Raw genomic sequence first — 14731 nt, 5'->3', positions numbered from 1 at the left:
ACTCAAGCAAGTGCGAAATAGACGTCGAAATAGACGTGTATACATACAAACGACTAAATATATGCTAAAAATATACGGCATAAAGGCAGTCTGCATCATTTACAGACGCGGCCCCTCAGGAAAGAACTCGAACACATGTCAGGGTGTGAGTGCTGAATGAACCGTTGATACAATATCCCTTTGAACTGGTCCCTTGGGGCATTTACCTATGTCATATTAACAAAGAGGTGGACGGAAACCGAGTCGGCTCGACGCGGAGCTGTTCCGTCAAGTTCAATGGGCAGTCTGGTGCAACTCTCAACATCGTATCTCAGACTGCAAATGGCACTATATGCGCCCGTCGACAGTAGATGGGTTGCAGCGTATGGAACAAAGTCCAATTCGGCCTGAGGAAAGAGAGCTTGGTTATTTTATGATTCTCTTCAAGACATACGTTACATTCTCGCGGTTCGCGTTCTTTGTACAGAAAATATTGAAAATAATAAGACTCAATTACGTAGTATTCCTACAATTTGACTCCAGATTCTAGTGCTTTGATAGAAAAGACTCCCAGACGATGCTTCTTGGGAAGTTAGGGCAATGATTTCCACGTGATTGAGAGACATCGATTGTTGCCTCAGGCATAAAAATGATCATTTCTGGTTGACCAATCCGAAGCATTGGCGGACTCACCGCCCAAATTCTAGACGGCAGAAACCTATCTCCCAGGAAAAATTCCACTTGCTTGAAATCGTCAATATCGGACTTCTCTAAACGGCCGGTACACAATCCCAAAGGGCCGTTGCTATCTGTCATCATGCGGCACCTCAAATATCACGAAAAAAAGTATAGCCCTGTCATTGCCCTCCCAGAGTCCCCCAATTTATCGAATACGTTTTTGTTCTAACAACTCGATCTCTAAACCAGACTTCTCCGCAAGGTCAATTTCACTACCTACAAATCCGACGATGGCCATCGCGAGCAAATCATCCGCGCGCGGTATTACCTGCAAGATCCGCTAGATTATCGCAAGTACAACAACCTCTGCGGCTCCCTGCGGTCGCTCGCGCATCGCCTCGCGGCCCTCGACCCCGCCGACCCCGTGCGCCGACAGCTCGAATCGGAGGTCCTGGACAAATTATGGAACATGGGGATTCTGAAGAAGAACCGCGAGCAGGGCGCGGGGTTGTCCTCCGTCGAGAGAGATGTTACCGTTTCCGCCTTCTGTAGGAGACGGCTTGGTGTGGTGATGGTGCGCATGGGGATGGTGGAGAGTGTTAAGACGGTTGGTTTTTTATCTCTCCCGCTGTTATTGGTTTAAAAAAAAGGATAAGCTGACTGGGGTGCTGCGTTTGGTATAGGCGGTCACGTTCATCGAACAGGGCCATGTTCGTGTCGGGTCGGAGGTTGTCACCGATCCCGCTTACTTGGTCACCCGGAGCATGGAGGATTACGTTACCTGGGTTGACTCGAGTAAGATCAAGCGCAGTATCATGCAGTACCGTGATAAGGTGGATGATTTCGACCTGTTGCCTTGATGTGGCTCTGAGTTCTATATACCGGTATATATATGGTGCATGGGCGGCGTTTGTGGACTTTCTTCCTAGGTTTTGTCAGGTATCATGGGTGTTTTATTGGCATGCTAAAATACAAACTGCACATGGGTATCTCAACAGCAATCAATCATAAGAATAGCTCGCCAACGCGCAACGACAGCAAACTACAAAGAGAGCAAATGAGTGCAATGTTCAGAAGCATCCCCACCTTCCCGACGCCGGCTTCGTCGATGCAGTGCTCGTCGCCTCCTTATCCGGGAGATCCATACGAAACCGTCGAACGCTCCCCTCGCGATTGGTCTTCCCTTCCTCGAAAAAAGGCGTCCGACTGTACGACGGTCGAAAACAGGGTGGAGCGATACGCCGCCACAGCCCACGGAGTCCGCGATTGGATCGATCGATTTTCTCGTACTCGCGGCGGCGCGTCGAGGGCGATGTCCAATCTATTACCGTCGCCGGCACAAACTTATACGGCATCTCGTCCGGTGCGGTCCCTGGGTCGGGTTCCGAGTGGACGATGCTTGACTGGCTTGCCATACCGTGTTTTGCGAGAAGCTCTTGATCGGACAGGTCGCCGTCATCCTGCGGTGATGCTGGACCGAACGGCGGTGACCTGTACGATCCGATTACGGGTGATGCCGTCGCAGACGAAACGGCCCGCGGTCGCGCCCCGGCAGCAGTAGATACACCGCCGAACCGTGCCGCATTGGTGGGGGCTGTGTAGCATCGTTCCGGCCTGCGGCCATCTTGACTGGTCCCCGTTCGTGGGCTGGCGAGCCCTGCTTCTTCGAATAAACGGCAACTTTCCCGGTGCAACGCTAGAAGGTCTTCCCGTTTCTTCTCCGACATCTGCATGCTTGAGCGTGGGCTGATTGCGGATGAGCCATGGCGGGGGCGAGGTGTCTTAGTCGAGCGTCCTCCGGCGGTGCTGGCAGAGGCCGAACGAGGGCTTGCAGGCGAGATAGATGACGCTCTCGACCTTGTCTTTGTCGACCGTGGCGAGCGCTTTTTCCGTGGAGTCTCTGGCGAGACGACGGTTGTTGGGTACACCGTTTCCGGTCTGGGGAGGGTCTCGCAGTGCTCGCTGGAAGGAAAAGTCATGTCGTCTTTGCAGTTGGGTTTCGATTGTGCCTTGGGGTCACATTCCACAGAGTCGCTGGTGGCATCGTGATAGTCACTAAAACCACAGCAGAGACCAAGAGTCAGCAGGATGACGTGAATGTATTAAATGCTCTGAAAATGAATGACAGAAGAGAAAAATGAGGCCGGAAAATCTCGGTCAGGAGGGCATGAATAAGGCTGCCAAAGACAAAAAGCCATGTGTAGATGCACGTGAGTTTTATCAGACAGGCGTTGGGCTGTTTGGCATGTGAACGTGCTGCCGATTAGGAGGGGAAGAACCGGGGCATGCTGGGCAACATATAGATTAGGAGGGCACCGGCTCAAATTTACCTGGACATTCACCACAGTAAAAGTCTGTTGATTTTCCTGACATAAAGTTACCGGCGACACAATTACGGCCGGCTAAATTTCAAGCCTAGAGAAGAAAAAAGAGAACTCTGATATGTCAAGCGGGGATAAAAGGACCGAGTGTGGGAGAACTGGTAGAAATATTCAGAGCAACTCGAGTTGACAGACATTTGACGGTCGATCCTCTGAATAATAGGATGAGTCTAATGTACATGCTGTCACGACGATCGGCAACTAAATATGGGGACTCAAAAGGCGCTCTCCGAAGCGAAGCGCTCTGAGCGTCTGACGGTCAGAAGGAGGGGCGCGGGTGAACAAGATTTAGATTTAGCATGCACGAGTGCGGAGGACTGAAGGTTCAGAACATTCCATCCGGACTATCCATCGTCGTCGTCAACTTTGGGCCTATCGGACTCCACTCCGAACGATCATTTTTAGCCTGGATGGACTAACCGACCCATCATTTATTGAAGAGGGAAAAAAAAAAGTATCAGTCGGAATCAAAGCGCTTGCCCAGCGAACAAGGATTACGAATACCTTCTTCCTGATACGCGTGTGCAGAGATCGCCCAACTTTTTGCTGCACCCTGCAGAGCATTCCAAAAGTCAGAAGACCAGCAAATGATCAGAGCTTCTTTGGCCACGCATGATGCATGGGAAGAGCAAATAAATAGCCCTAACCGAAAGGCTTGTCGAGTGAGGTTGAAGCGTTCCTTGCGCCGTTTGGCGGACCACGCGCCCAACCAACACCGAAAGCGGTTTAGACAAATCCATCCGTACCCGCCGCCAAGCCAAAGCCCCCCAGTCTCAGAACGTTCGCCCACTTTGCCGACGGGTTGATCTTTGTGGCGGAGACGATTCGATATTGGTTTGACCTTGTTATGGCCAATCCTACGAAATACAGTTTGAATGAAGATATAGATAGAACATCGATATGCTCGGGGGATCTGTATAAAGATGAATAGATCTCTACTCCGTACAGAGGAGTCCTAAATACATTACATAGATTGCACCCGCATTAATTAACGGCACTCAGCTCAACATTCAGCTTACGACACCCCCAAGACCAGCGAACGACAGGCGGATCAGTCGCAGCCACACCTCGACTCCATTTCTCAACAAAAATTTGTCACCGTGCGTTGACCCTCTGGGCCACATGTGTGGCGAGTGAACTTGGCGCTGTCTTTTAAAGTGCCGAATCAGATTCTCATTTGCCGGCATGGCGTTTTAATGTCGTGGCATTGGTCCGCCGTCAGGGTTCACTCCACCAGCCATGCGCAAGGAACATGATTTCATTTGCCGCGGGATCGATTCAGATGATCAACGACAGGGTCTTGCGGTCTCGCCCGGCTGGTCTTCTCACCGCTTCAACAGAGCAGTCAGGATTTTTGTTTGGGAAATTGAAGGCGGTCAACTTTCACCGCCAGGAACAACTGAAGCCCATGATCCATCGTTTTCGATATCGGACCACAACGGAGCGACTCCGGAGGGTTTTGCCTTGTTCTCGTCCGAGAGGGAGTTGTCTGAACTCGCAAGGACAACCATTACTAAGTCACCGCACTCCTTTGCGAAGTCTAGATTAACCATGGATCCTTCTGTCCTTCCGGCCCTAGAGCCGTGGTTTTCTTTTAGTGGGACCCTTCCGCATGGCTCCACGGGAAATTTTTCACTCTGACCGTTTGTCTCTGAGGGGTTGTGGAGGAAAAGAATTTGAAAGTTCAGGGGAACTGTACTCCGTATGCCAACAGAGCAACCTAGGAGGACAAGCAGTTCAACTCGTGGCTAACCCCGATACTACCCACGACTCACAAATCCGTAAGTCAACGGCTCGAATACGACGTACAAAGAACACAATCAATTTGCAGTCTAGATGCTACTAATGATAAGGATAACAACTGCAACATCAGCCCGGCCTGCGAAACGCCACGTCACCGCTTGTTGCTCACAAGTTGAATGATGAGTAAGACTATGGCTTTTGGCTGACTCAGAAATGGCACATGGCCAGCATCACAGAGCACCTCCTCAATCTCGATATCATGGTGTTGCATGGCTGTCTTGACCATTTTCTGCTGCATTTCATATGTCAAAATACGATCCTGAAGGCAGTAGAGGTACGTGATGGGATGATGCCGGAACTCAGCCCGCGTGATGAGCGTTGTATGGAGCGACATAGGGCAGGATTGGAGTTGCATTGTCCACATAAGCTGCTCGTCCCTGGAAAGATCGTGGTAAAACAGACTGGGTGAGTCTTGCAGAATGCACATCCCTTGGGTCTTTATATCCCTGGCGTTAGCTGGGTCCAATGGAGGCCATCGGGCGTTGAGGGGCGAATCTGGTCCTACATCGTAAAACACCGCCTGGGGAACGGCACCCTGTAAGGCTACGCTCATCGATTCGCCAATTGGGATCAGACATGCAGTGACGAACAGAATGCGAAGAACACCGCCGTGATCCCAGTGTCTTTTGCGCTGCCGGAGGGAAAACTCGGGGCCGACGGCCTCGGAAACGACTACTCCCCCATATCCATGAGCTACCACGAGTACGGTCCTGTGTTCTTCCTCGACAAGCCGTTTGAGGGTATTGTGGATGCATTTCGTGTCGTCGAGGAAGCCGACGGGTGGGAGTTGGCCCGTTGAGGGCAGCCAGGGACAGATTGTCGGAAAGCCGCAATCTTTCAGCCGCTGGATGAAGGGTTGAAAATGGACTGGCGTTTGCCAAAGACCGTGGACAATGAACACGGTGGGCTTGTCTCCTGCCATGACAGATATAATCCTCTATAGATGGCAAAGTATATGTGACTCTCTGGATGCCAGGTCTAATAGGACATGGAGAATATGCAGTGGCTTTCTAGGAGCAGAGAAGTCGACATGGTGAAGACGGGCTCAAGCCTGAAGACTTCCTCGCGGCTGTTCCTACCCAGGAAAGTGTGGCAGCATCGTCGGTCGTTACTTCCTCTGTATGAAATTGCTCATTCAGGCAGGCGCCCTTTACATAAGCCAAATTCCCTTCTAATGTCCTAATATGCCCATTCAGAAAGTCATGACTATTATTACAGCTCATCTTTGATATCCTCGGCTTGAGGGGTTGGCCGGCCGGAATCTTGTAGTAGGTCGACCCCGTTCTTCTTGTGCCACTTCTCAAACAGCGCGTGGAAATCCTTCTCCATGCCGCTTTCCATCTGATCAGGCAGCACAACAATGTATTCGACAAAGAGGTCTCCATACTCTTCTGAGTCGGAATGATCATGCATGTGGTTTTCGACCCATCGCGGCATCCCCTCACCGCGTATTCTTTCGACGGTATTCGGTTGCACCACTTGTCCGCGTTTTCGACCTAACCGGACAATGTGTCCGTCGAGATGGGTAAGATTGCGAGTCCAGCCACCCATCCAGGCCTCTCGTAAGGACAGAACTTCTTTCCAGAAGAGATCTTTGCCTTTACGCCGGAAAAACGTTCCATCCGTGCGTTCTTCGTCGCTCTTTCCCAGCGTGGGTTCCGATTCAACGAGCGTGACAATTAAATCTCCTGCAACCCAGTCGGGACTCTCGTCGGCTTCATTCTCAAAAACGATACGGCTACCAGTGCCCATTCCTCGCTCGATTGTTGCTGAGAATGTGGTCGGCTTGCGCACAACGCGTCGTCCATGGCAAATAGGGCAAGGTTTCTTGATGCGTTTTCCTTTGCCGCCGCACTTGTCACAGTGTGTTTGAACCTGTTGAAACATGCCGGGGGCAATCATGTGCTTCTGTACGAGAATCCCGTGTCCACCACACTTATCGCATCTTTCTACCTTGCCATCCGCAGACCCTGTACCTTCACACTGTTCGCAAATCTGCTGTTTCTCCACCTCAAATTCCACCTCTCGCCCTGTGTAGAAGTCGCGTAGCGGCAGTGATAGCCGCAGTTCCATATCAGGTCCCTTGCGCTGGCCGTGGAAATGCCCTCCGCCGCCAAAGAATCTCGAGAATAGATCGAACGGATCGTGTGCACGATGGCCCCCACCAGACTTGTGCTGTTCCAATCCTTCATGCCCATATTGGTCATAAATCTTTCTTGTACTCGGTGTGGAGAGAACCTCGTAAGCTTCCGCAATATCAACGAACTTCTTTTGCGCGGTTTCATCACCTCTACAAAGACAGCAATATATAAGCCCATGAACACCAGCCGGGAAAACCCCTAGAAGGAAAGACTCACGGATTCTTATCGGGATGATATTTCTTACTTAACGTGCGATACGCACGCTTGATATCTTTTTCCGATGCTGACCTATCCAACCCAAGGATCTTGTAATAATCTTCCGCGCCGAGAATGAGAGGAAATGAAAAGAGTAATAGCGACAGCGTCGCTATCAAGTGAACGGGAAGCATGATTGCTTCGCTGATAAGCCCTCGAGGAGGGTCCAGACGCCGAGCTTGTTGCTCTCTATCGAGCCCTTCGCTGCCAATTGCTGATGATTACGTTCCTATCGTGGAGATTCGCAACGAGGAGGACATGTGGAAGTTGCCGCGTCGAATCGCAAGATGATGTGACGGAGGTAAGGGCCAATATGCCGCAATGTATCGATTCAATTACCTGGAAGGAGAAGTGAAACCCTCATGACGCATTGAAATCAAGCGAAGAAATACATTAAAAGAAAGAAATGGGCCTCGCTACGAGATCGCTCTTTTCTTGGGGCTGGATTTATCAACAGCTTCGATTAGCTTAGGTGGCCCGATCCGATGCCCCAGGAGAATCTTTAATCCGGTCCATCCAATCAGATGCTTGCTCCGACACGTGACGTCATTGGGGATGATTAGATAAACATCACTGCCATGCCATGCTCTCTCATTGGTCTGCGTGCAAGGGTATTCTCGATTTCAAGAGAAGCTGCAATATTCCATAATGAGAACAAGCTTTTCCAGTACGACATAGACATAAAAATAGACTCCCCCCTAAATGACAAAGAGTAGTCGTGAATTCCATGATCCTCATGTAGTCGTGGATTTGACGTCAAAAATCTCGTTGCGCCATGTCATGTGTAGACCTCCCGTTTCATCTCCGCTTTCGAGGACTTCCTGAGCGTGCTCAGCCTCCTGCTGCCAGACTTTGACAATACTTCCTGGCGCATAGACTCCTTGGAAAACGCCACTTTTGGGTGGGTGCGTCCCCAGTCGACGGTAGATGTTCGGATCTGACGCCTCTTGCGGCCGCGACAGGACGGCCCGAATGAACGTAGATAGATCCCGTGGATTGGCAATATTAACGGCGCGGAGCCTCTCGCGGGCGAAGATCAGTTCTCGGTTGACAGATATCACGGCCGAAACAATCTGTTCAGCAATCTTTCGCTCCAACACTCGCCGCACGAGTTGTTTCAGGAATGGCTTGACAATCCACAAGAGGTACTTCCATCGGCTGCGGTGTACTTTGTAATCCAGTTTGTGGATATGAACTCGCACACCGCGCAGAGTCAGCAAGGATGCAAGCCGGTGAGGACCAACTTCCAGGTCCACAGAGACGTCGATACCACGCTCATCAAGGAAGAAACTGGCTACTCCCTCATCACCGAAACGGAACAAAGGACCACTATGTGTTCGAATCCAGAATCCAAACTCAGATGCACACACGTTGAGGCCACTGAGAGACACGGTAATGATAGTTTTCATGGTCGTCCGCGCCATCTTGGCGTGAACTTTGGCCATCTCCATATCGGTACGGGATGTGACCCGAACTTTGTACGGGAAAAAGGACGAGCTGTGGACTGTTTTTCCTGGCTCCAAGACCAGGTTCTCAATAAGTAGATCCATCTCCGGTACGGAGATCTCCAGTCTGGGAATTGGGATGTGTTGGATACTGCGAATCAACAGAGGTAAAAATATATGTGCAGCATCGGCCACAAGGGTGCTCGATTCATTCTGATATGCGATTGATAAATCTTTGTAGAGTTTCTTCGCGGATGCAGTTAATTTAGCAACGACGGGATCTGTTGCAATCGACTTGATAGCGGATTGGGCGTGCTGCAAAAAGGCATCCGCGTCATCACGAAGAGCAGATCCTGATCCAACCGTTTTGGTCTTTTCCTTCAATTCATCAAGACGCTCTGATGCCGAATTGAAGAACTCTGGGTTCATCAGCATCTCTTGCAAGGAAGCGCCGATCTCTGAGAACAAGGCCTCAGATTCGGGTTCGTTGGCATGCTTCAACAGATTGTGGAAACTCTGCTCGAGGAGGTTCCATTCTGTCGAATCACCGAACGAGCGGGCCAATTTCCAGAATTGATCAAGTGCGTCTTTAAATTCTTGATTGATTTCAATGTCTTCATCTGCGACACTGGCCACATTCTCCGCTGCGTGCGCATAGAGTTTACCGTAGAAGCGAATGAGACGGGACAAAGTGGATACGGAGTCCGAGTAATCAGTTCGAGTGCGAAGATTCAAGACTACCTGCTTCAATCGATGTAGTAGAGCATCTTTCTGTCCACCAGAAAGGTTCTCTTTCGTGCTCTCCACGGCTTTATGACCTGTCTGGGCCACCGCTTGCTCCGCCGTTTCTGCGATGTCTGCAACCTCACGGTTTAGATCTCCAGCTGTAGGTTGCTTATCATCATCGGCACCTGCCTCTTTGACCTTGCCAAGCTCGGCCTTGGACGGTTCTGCTGCGTTGGCAACCTGATTGGCTGCATCGGAGAGGGAATGGGTGGTATCAGCAAAGATTTGACGCCCAACTGTCGTTAGGTCATCCAAAAACAGCCGAAAATCAGCATTAGTCAAGAGTAAGTCTCCGATAGTGCGCAGACTCTCGTATGCTGTCGCGCACCGCACACCGTTAGCATGCTACCCAACTTGAGGGCGTCACGTTCGACTCACCAGCTTTGGTATCAGCGCCCGCCTTTGCATGCGAGGTCTGCTGTGACAATTTCGAAGTGTCGAGCCTCGCCCTAGCCTGGGACAAGCTCCAGATGAATTCCTGCAGTTGGTCTTCGCTGTTCTTCTCTCTGAGCAGCTCGATGAAGGATCGCAGCAACAGCCTGACGTCTCTGGCGAGCAAGCGACCAACCTCACTTAGCTCGTCGGTGTGAGGATTTAACACATCTGATGCCAGCAGCGTGCGGAGGTTGGCAATCGCTTGTTCCGTCGATGGCATGTACCCTTGGGAAAGGGCACGGAACATTTGATAGGAATGCAGCTTCTGATGCAATTGACGCTGCCATGCAGTCTCATCGTCGTAGCGTGGCAGGAGAGGTTCTGAATCCTCACCACGACCCCGGCGAGATTTGCGGCATCCGCAGCAAGAAAACATGGCTACAACGGCGGTGACCTACCGTCTTCTTGATTTCGAACGTAATGGTATCACCGCGAGGAGATACGTCAATGATACTCGACTAGTGTGATGGAGTTTTGGCAAAAACAGCACCGTTGACGTCCAATGTGGCTGGATGATAGACAAATTGGATACTGAAAGGCTGGGAGCAGGTCGCAGCGACCGATGAGGGTGATTGGAACGCCCATGACGTCGTATGCATTGTGACCTGCACCCAGCATGTGATCTGCCAACTTATTATTGGTCGAGGTTGCTCTCAGTCTATCGCACACCCCCGTCTGGACAGCTCTTCTAGTTTTCCTGCAGCACGACCAGGAATCGAGAAAGCTTGATGCGGCCATGTTGGCACATCATCGTCTGTCGTTGCTCATGAATCCTTGGCATCTCACCGTGCACGAGTCCTTCATCTAGGTTCTATCCGTTGTTCGATCGAGGTCGAGATCCGTTGCATTGATCGGATGGCTTAATTCATTCTTAGTGAGCTCTGCCGTAGCAACCTCGCCAAATCCTAAGGGCTGATTTAAGCTTTCAACAGAGTTCAGGAGCTGACGACTCACGAAGAATGTTACTTTTTTGGAGCTCTGAGCTGGGATCATCTCGCATTCTCACTGCTCGCTTTTCTACTGGAGGCTGACTCATCATTCCGAGTCATTTTACGGAATAGGTTATGCCTGAGGCCATCAACGACTGCCTTTTTGAGTTTCGGCTATGTATCTACCACGCAGATGTGGCGGTGTTCGTGGGGCCAGGGCCCCAGGAGCGCACAGGGCGCCCGCCGGCATGACTCTTTGCTCGATTTGGCAGCGATCGGATCAAATAGGGAAGCCCACGGCGAATCTCCAACTTCTCCAATCTTCTCCAATTTTCGCAGAAGGTTCAGAAACCCTACCGGGGAATCTCCGAATTGTTTCCGAGTGCCATAGTGCCCTCTGGGCTCTGGCCCAATGAGGGATCCCTGACTGTGCGTCTCCAATGCTCAGGGACACTACGGGTAGCGAACCATCGGGAACTAACCTATACTTCTGGGTAGTCGGAAGAGAAGTAGAGAAAAAAGAACTCCATCCCCTGTACGGAGTCGTAAATTATGCATCCGTCGCTGAATACGGGGTGCATAGCTGCGGAAAATTTAGGGATGCGACAATTTAGCGACAAATTGCCTTCATTTCAGGGATGTCAGGTTCTTTTCTTTTTGTTTTGCAAGGCAAGGCATTTGTCGTCGGGAGTTCACGCCAGGAAATCTCCACACTTTTGGCCCGTTGGTCAGGAAAGCTTCGTCAGCAACTTGGCGCCCTCACTAAAACTAAGCTGTGGGAAAAGCCATGTTCGCATGGCCCAAACAGCTTGCATTCGTCGCGTCTTCGTAGTTCAACACCTTGATTCGTGACATTGCCATGTCCCACTATGTTCGGCACGTCCAGCGATGGACGATCACAGATTCCGAATGGCTGAACTGGCCGAAAGTGAACTGCTTAGCAACAATTAAGCTGTGCTTCCCGCCCCGAGTCTTCCCGACGCGTCCAATGGCCGTGCTTCGCGATGGAAGCTAGGGTCTTTTTCTGGCTCAACTCGGGGAGGATACAGGCGCTCCTCGTTTCAGGCCCCTTGTTCTCGTTGGAATTCGACGGCATTATTCCCTCCCCATATTATTAATGCCAGGTGGGTTCTCGATTCTTCATCGCAACTGAATTCTCGGCCGGATATGCTCCGCCATATACATAATCGCCTCCGCCGACATCCCGTCGCATCTTCCACCTGTAGATTTGCAACCTTTGCTTCACCCGCTTCAGCTGCGGTCGCTCAGCCCTTGAGGACGATTGACACTGTCGAGACAATGCCCGGCCCAACGACACCCTCGCCGTCTGTCAATCCTAATTGGCATTCACGGACTTCCACCGCCCTGAATCAACCGTACGTATGAATGACTCATAGTGCGATTCATGATGCCCCGAGCTGACCGTTTGACCTAGAGATCCTGCAAACTTCGATACCGCGAATCCGCCCTACATTCGCAAATATCTCCGAACCTACGGCCTGACTCCTCCTCGTGCCGAATCCTACGATGTGCAGAAGAAAAGATGTGAGCTCTCAACGGGGTTGGCTTGTGGGAACAATTGCGCTGACGAGATGGTCAGGTTTGGCGCAACTCGCGCAGAAGCAGACACCCATTGAGAAATACCTCTACCTCAGCACAATTCGTAAAAACAATGTGCATTTGTTCTATCGTCTCGTGACAGACCACATTCAGGTGCGCTATATCAGATGAATTCGCGTCCCTAGTATCTCGTGCTGACTTAAACGCAGGAATTGACTCCGCTGATATACACTCCCGTGGTTGGCGAGGCCTGCCAGCGATGGTCCGAGATCTATCAACAACCAGAAGGTATGTCATAGTCGTCTCAGCGGCCGAAATTGCAGCTGACCGGCTGTAGGCATGTACTTGAGCTATGAGGATAAAGGCAACATAGCCTCCGTACTTGCCAATTGGCCTCAGCAGCATGTCGAGATCACCGTGATCACAGATGGATCGCGCATCCTGGGTCTAGGTGACCTTGGTATCAACGGCATGGGTATCCCCATTGGGAAGCTCTCCCTGTATACTGCGTGTGCTGGAATCCGGCCGGAGGCAACCCTGCCGTTGACTCTGGATCTGGGTACGAGCAACAAGGCTCTGCGGGAGGACCCGCTCTACATGGGCAGTCGCCGGGACAAGGTGTCGCCAGAAGAGGAATTGGAATTCATGGACGAGCTCATGGCGGCTCTGACTGAGCGGTGGCCTGGGTAGGTGCTACGCTGGGCATCCGTCGGGACTGTTCTGGTGCTGATTATCTACGTAGGATTGTCATTCAGTTCGAAGACTTCAAGAATCCGTTCCCTGCTCTGGAACGCTACCGCCATACATACACTTCTTTCAATGATGACATCCAGGGAACGGGTGCCGTCATCCTGGGAGGTGTAATCAACGCGGTGAAGCGATCTGGAGTACATCCTAGGGACCATCGTGCTGTGTTCCTGGGTGCCGGTAGCGCCGGTGTCGGAGTCGCAAAACAGATTGTGGATTACTTCATGCGTGAGGGATTGACCGAGGAAGAGGCCAAGTCCTGCTTCTACTTGGTAGACACTAAGGGCTTGGTTACCGCGGACCGAGGTGACCGCTTGGCCAGCCATAAGGTTTACTTTGCACGCACGGACAACGACGGCCAACAATTCAAAACTTTGGAAGAAGTCATTGACTACGTTAAGCCCACAATGTTGATGGGTCTGTCAACCCTTGGTGGCGTGTTCACTCCCGAGATTCTGCAGAAGATGGCGGAATGGAACGAGCGGCCGATCATCTTCCCTCTGTCGAATCCTTCTGCCAACTCTGAGTGCGATCTCGAAAGCGCAATCAAGTATACCGATGGGCGGGCACTGTTCGCGTCTGGCTCGCCATTCGCGCCCGTGACTTACACAAACTCGGCTGGTGAAACCAAGGTCTACTACGGCGGTCAAGGGAACAACATGTACGTGTTTCCCGGCATCGGCCTTGGCACCATCCTGTCCAAGGCGGTGGAGGTCACCGACAGCATGATCTACGCATCCGGCGAGGCGCTTACGCAGTGCCTGACACCGGAGGAAGAGGAACTAGGCCTCCTGTATCCCGACATCACCCGTATCCGAGAAGTCAGTGTGACCGTTGCTCGGAACGTGATTCGGGCGGCGCAGGAGGCCCAGGTTGATCGCGAGCCCGCCCTTCGTAAGCTCAACGATCATGACCTGGACGTGTATATCCGTTCTCGCATGTACAACCCTCATGATGAAGTCGCCTCTTTGGAGCGGGAAGTGGGCACACTGCTCTCGTCTCTTGGACGAATGCAGTTGAATGGCCACGCCTATTCCAACGGCTATGCGTCGGACGGTGACAAGGGGTCTAAGCTGTGAGCCCGCTTTGGACAACCGTCGGGTCTAAAGCGGAGTATCTGCTTCGTTTGTTTACAGCATGCAATGGTTTCTAGATGGGACATTGAATTCTCGTTGTTCCTGATCATTCCGAGCATGTGAAAGAAAAACGGGAATGGTTTCATTGGTCGGGGGGCATAGATGTTGGTCGAATTAACGTTCGGAATCTAGGGTTTCTTGTATTAGGTAGTCTGGTTTAATGGCACGAGGCTTGCTTGCATGACCAAATCTGATCAATTAACTCAACTGCATCCGTCTTCTTTTCATGTTCGTGAGTGAGCATCCGCGCATATGCATGCATGCATCAATACACAGACCTGCATTCGGAATGCACCACGAGTTTCCTACGAGTGCAAGCTGCGTCTAGATTCAATTGAGTTCTGACTGTTTTTGTGGATAATATTTTCGATTGGACTGGGCAATGATCGATCTCCAAAGCATCTCCACAACAAGAAAAGTCAAGCTTGTGATCGCCGGCACGTCCCGAGTTCATGT

The 14731-nt window shown here is 51.3% G+C and overlaps 6 protein-coding genes across 6 annotated transcripts; 2 read left to right on the top strand and 4 right to left on the bottom strand.

Moving 5' to 3' along the window:
- Positions 1-796: 796 nt before the first annotated feature.
- Positions 797-1517, top strand: VTN49DRAFT_5575 (uncharacterized protein; the record flags this gene model as incomplete). The annotated part of the gene is made up of 3 exons (XM_069413647.1): positions 797-825; positions 907-1264; positions 1341-1517. The coding sequence occupies 3 exons, from the start codon at positions 797-799 to the stop codon at positions 1515-1517; spliced, it is 564 nt and encodes a 187-aa protein (XP_069266298.1).
- A 210-nt stretch (positions 1518-1727) lies between these two features.
- VTN49DRAFT_5574 (uncharacterized protein) lies at positions 1728-2636 on the bottom strand (the record flags this gene model as incomplete). Its single annotated transcript, XM_069413646.1, has 1 exon — positions 1728-2636. One exon carries the CDS (start codon positions 2634-2636, stop codon positions 1728-1730), a length of 909 nt encoding a protein of 302 aa, XP_069266297.1.
- Positions 2637-4932: 2296 nt separating this feature from the next.
- VTN49DRAFT_5573 (uncharacterized protein) lies at positions 4933-5763 on the bottom strand (the record flags this gene model as incomplete). Its single annotated transcript, XM_069413645.1, has 1 exon — positions 4933-5763. One exon carries the CDS (start codon positions 5761-5763, stop codon positions 4933-4935), a length of 831 nt encoding a protein of 276 aa, XP_069266296.1.
- A 290-nt stretch (positions 5764-6053) lies between these two features.
- VTN49DRAFT_5572 (uncharacterized protein) lies at positions 6054-7371 on the bottom strand (the record flags this gene model as incomplete). The annotated part of the gene is made up of 2 exons (XM_069413644.1): positions 6054-7131; positions 7199-7371. 2 exons carry the CDS (start codon positions 7369-7371, stop codon positions 6054-6056), a joined length of 1251 nt encoding a protein of 416 aa, XP_069266295.1.
- A 600-nt stretch (positions 7372-7971) lies between these two features.
- VTN49DRAFT_5571 (uncharacterized protein) lies at positions 7972-10279 on the bottom strand (the record flags this gene model as incomplete). The annotated part of the gene is made up of 2 exons (XM_069413643.1): positions 7972-9785; positions 9847-10279. 2 exons carry the CDS (start codon positions 10277-10279, stop codon positions 7972-7974), a joined length of 2247 nt encoding a protein of 748 aa, XP_069266294.1.
- A 1852-nt stretch (positions 10280-12131) lies between these two features.
- On the top strand, positions 12132-14218 carry VTN49DRAFT_5570 (uncharacterized protein; the record flags this gene model as incomplete). The annotated part of the gene is made up of 6 exons (XM_069413642.1): positions 12132-12208; positions 12268-12377; positions 12433-12545; positions 12602-12680; positions 12730-13078; positions 13135-14218. The coding sequence occupies 6 exons, from the start codon at positions 12132-12134 to the stop codon at positions 14216-14218; spliced, it is 1812 nt and encodes a 603-aa protein (XP_069266293.1).
- Between the last annotated feature and the right edge of the window lie 513 nt (positions 14219-14731).

This window comes from Thermomyces lanuginosus (assembly GCF_041956635.1).
Source record: "Thermomyces lanuginosus strain ATCC 200065 unplaced genomic scaffold VTN49scaffold_35, whole genome shotgun sequence".
In the NCBI taxonomy this organism is placed as follows: domain Eukaryota; kingdom Fungi; phylum Ascomycota; class Eurotiomycetes; order Eurotiales; family Trichocomaceae; genus Thermomyces; species Thermomyces lanuginosus.
The sequence above is the reverse complement of the archived record's forward strand: the minus strand, read 5'-3'. Positions and strand labels throughout refer to the sequence as shown.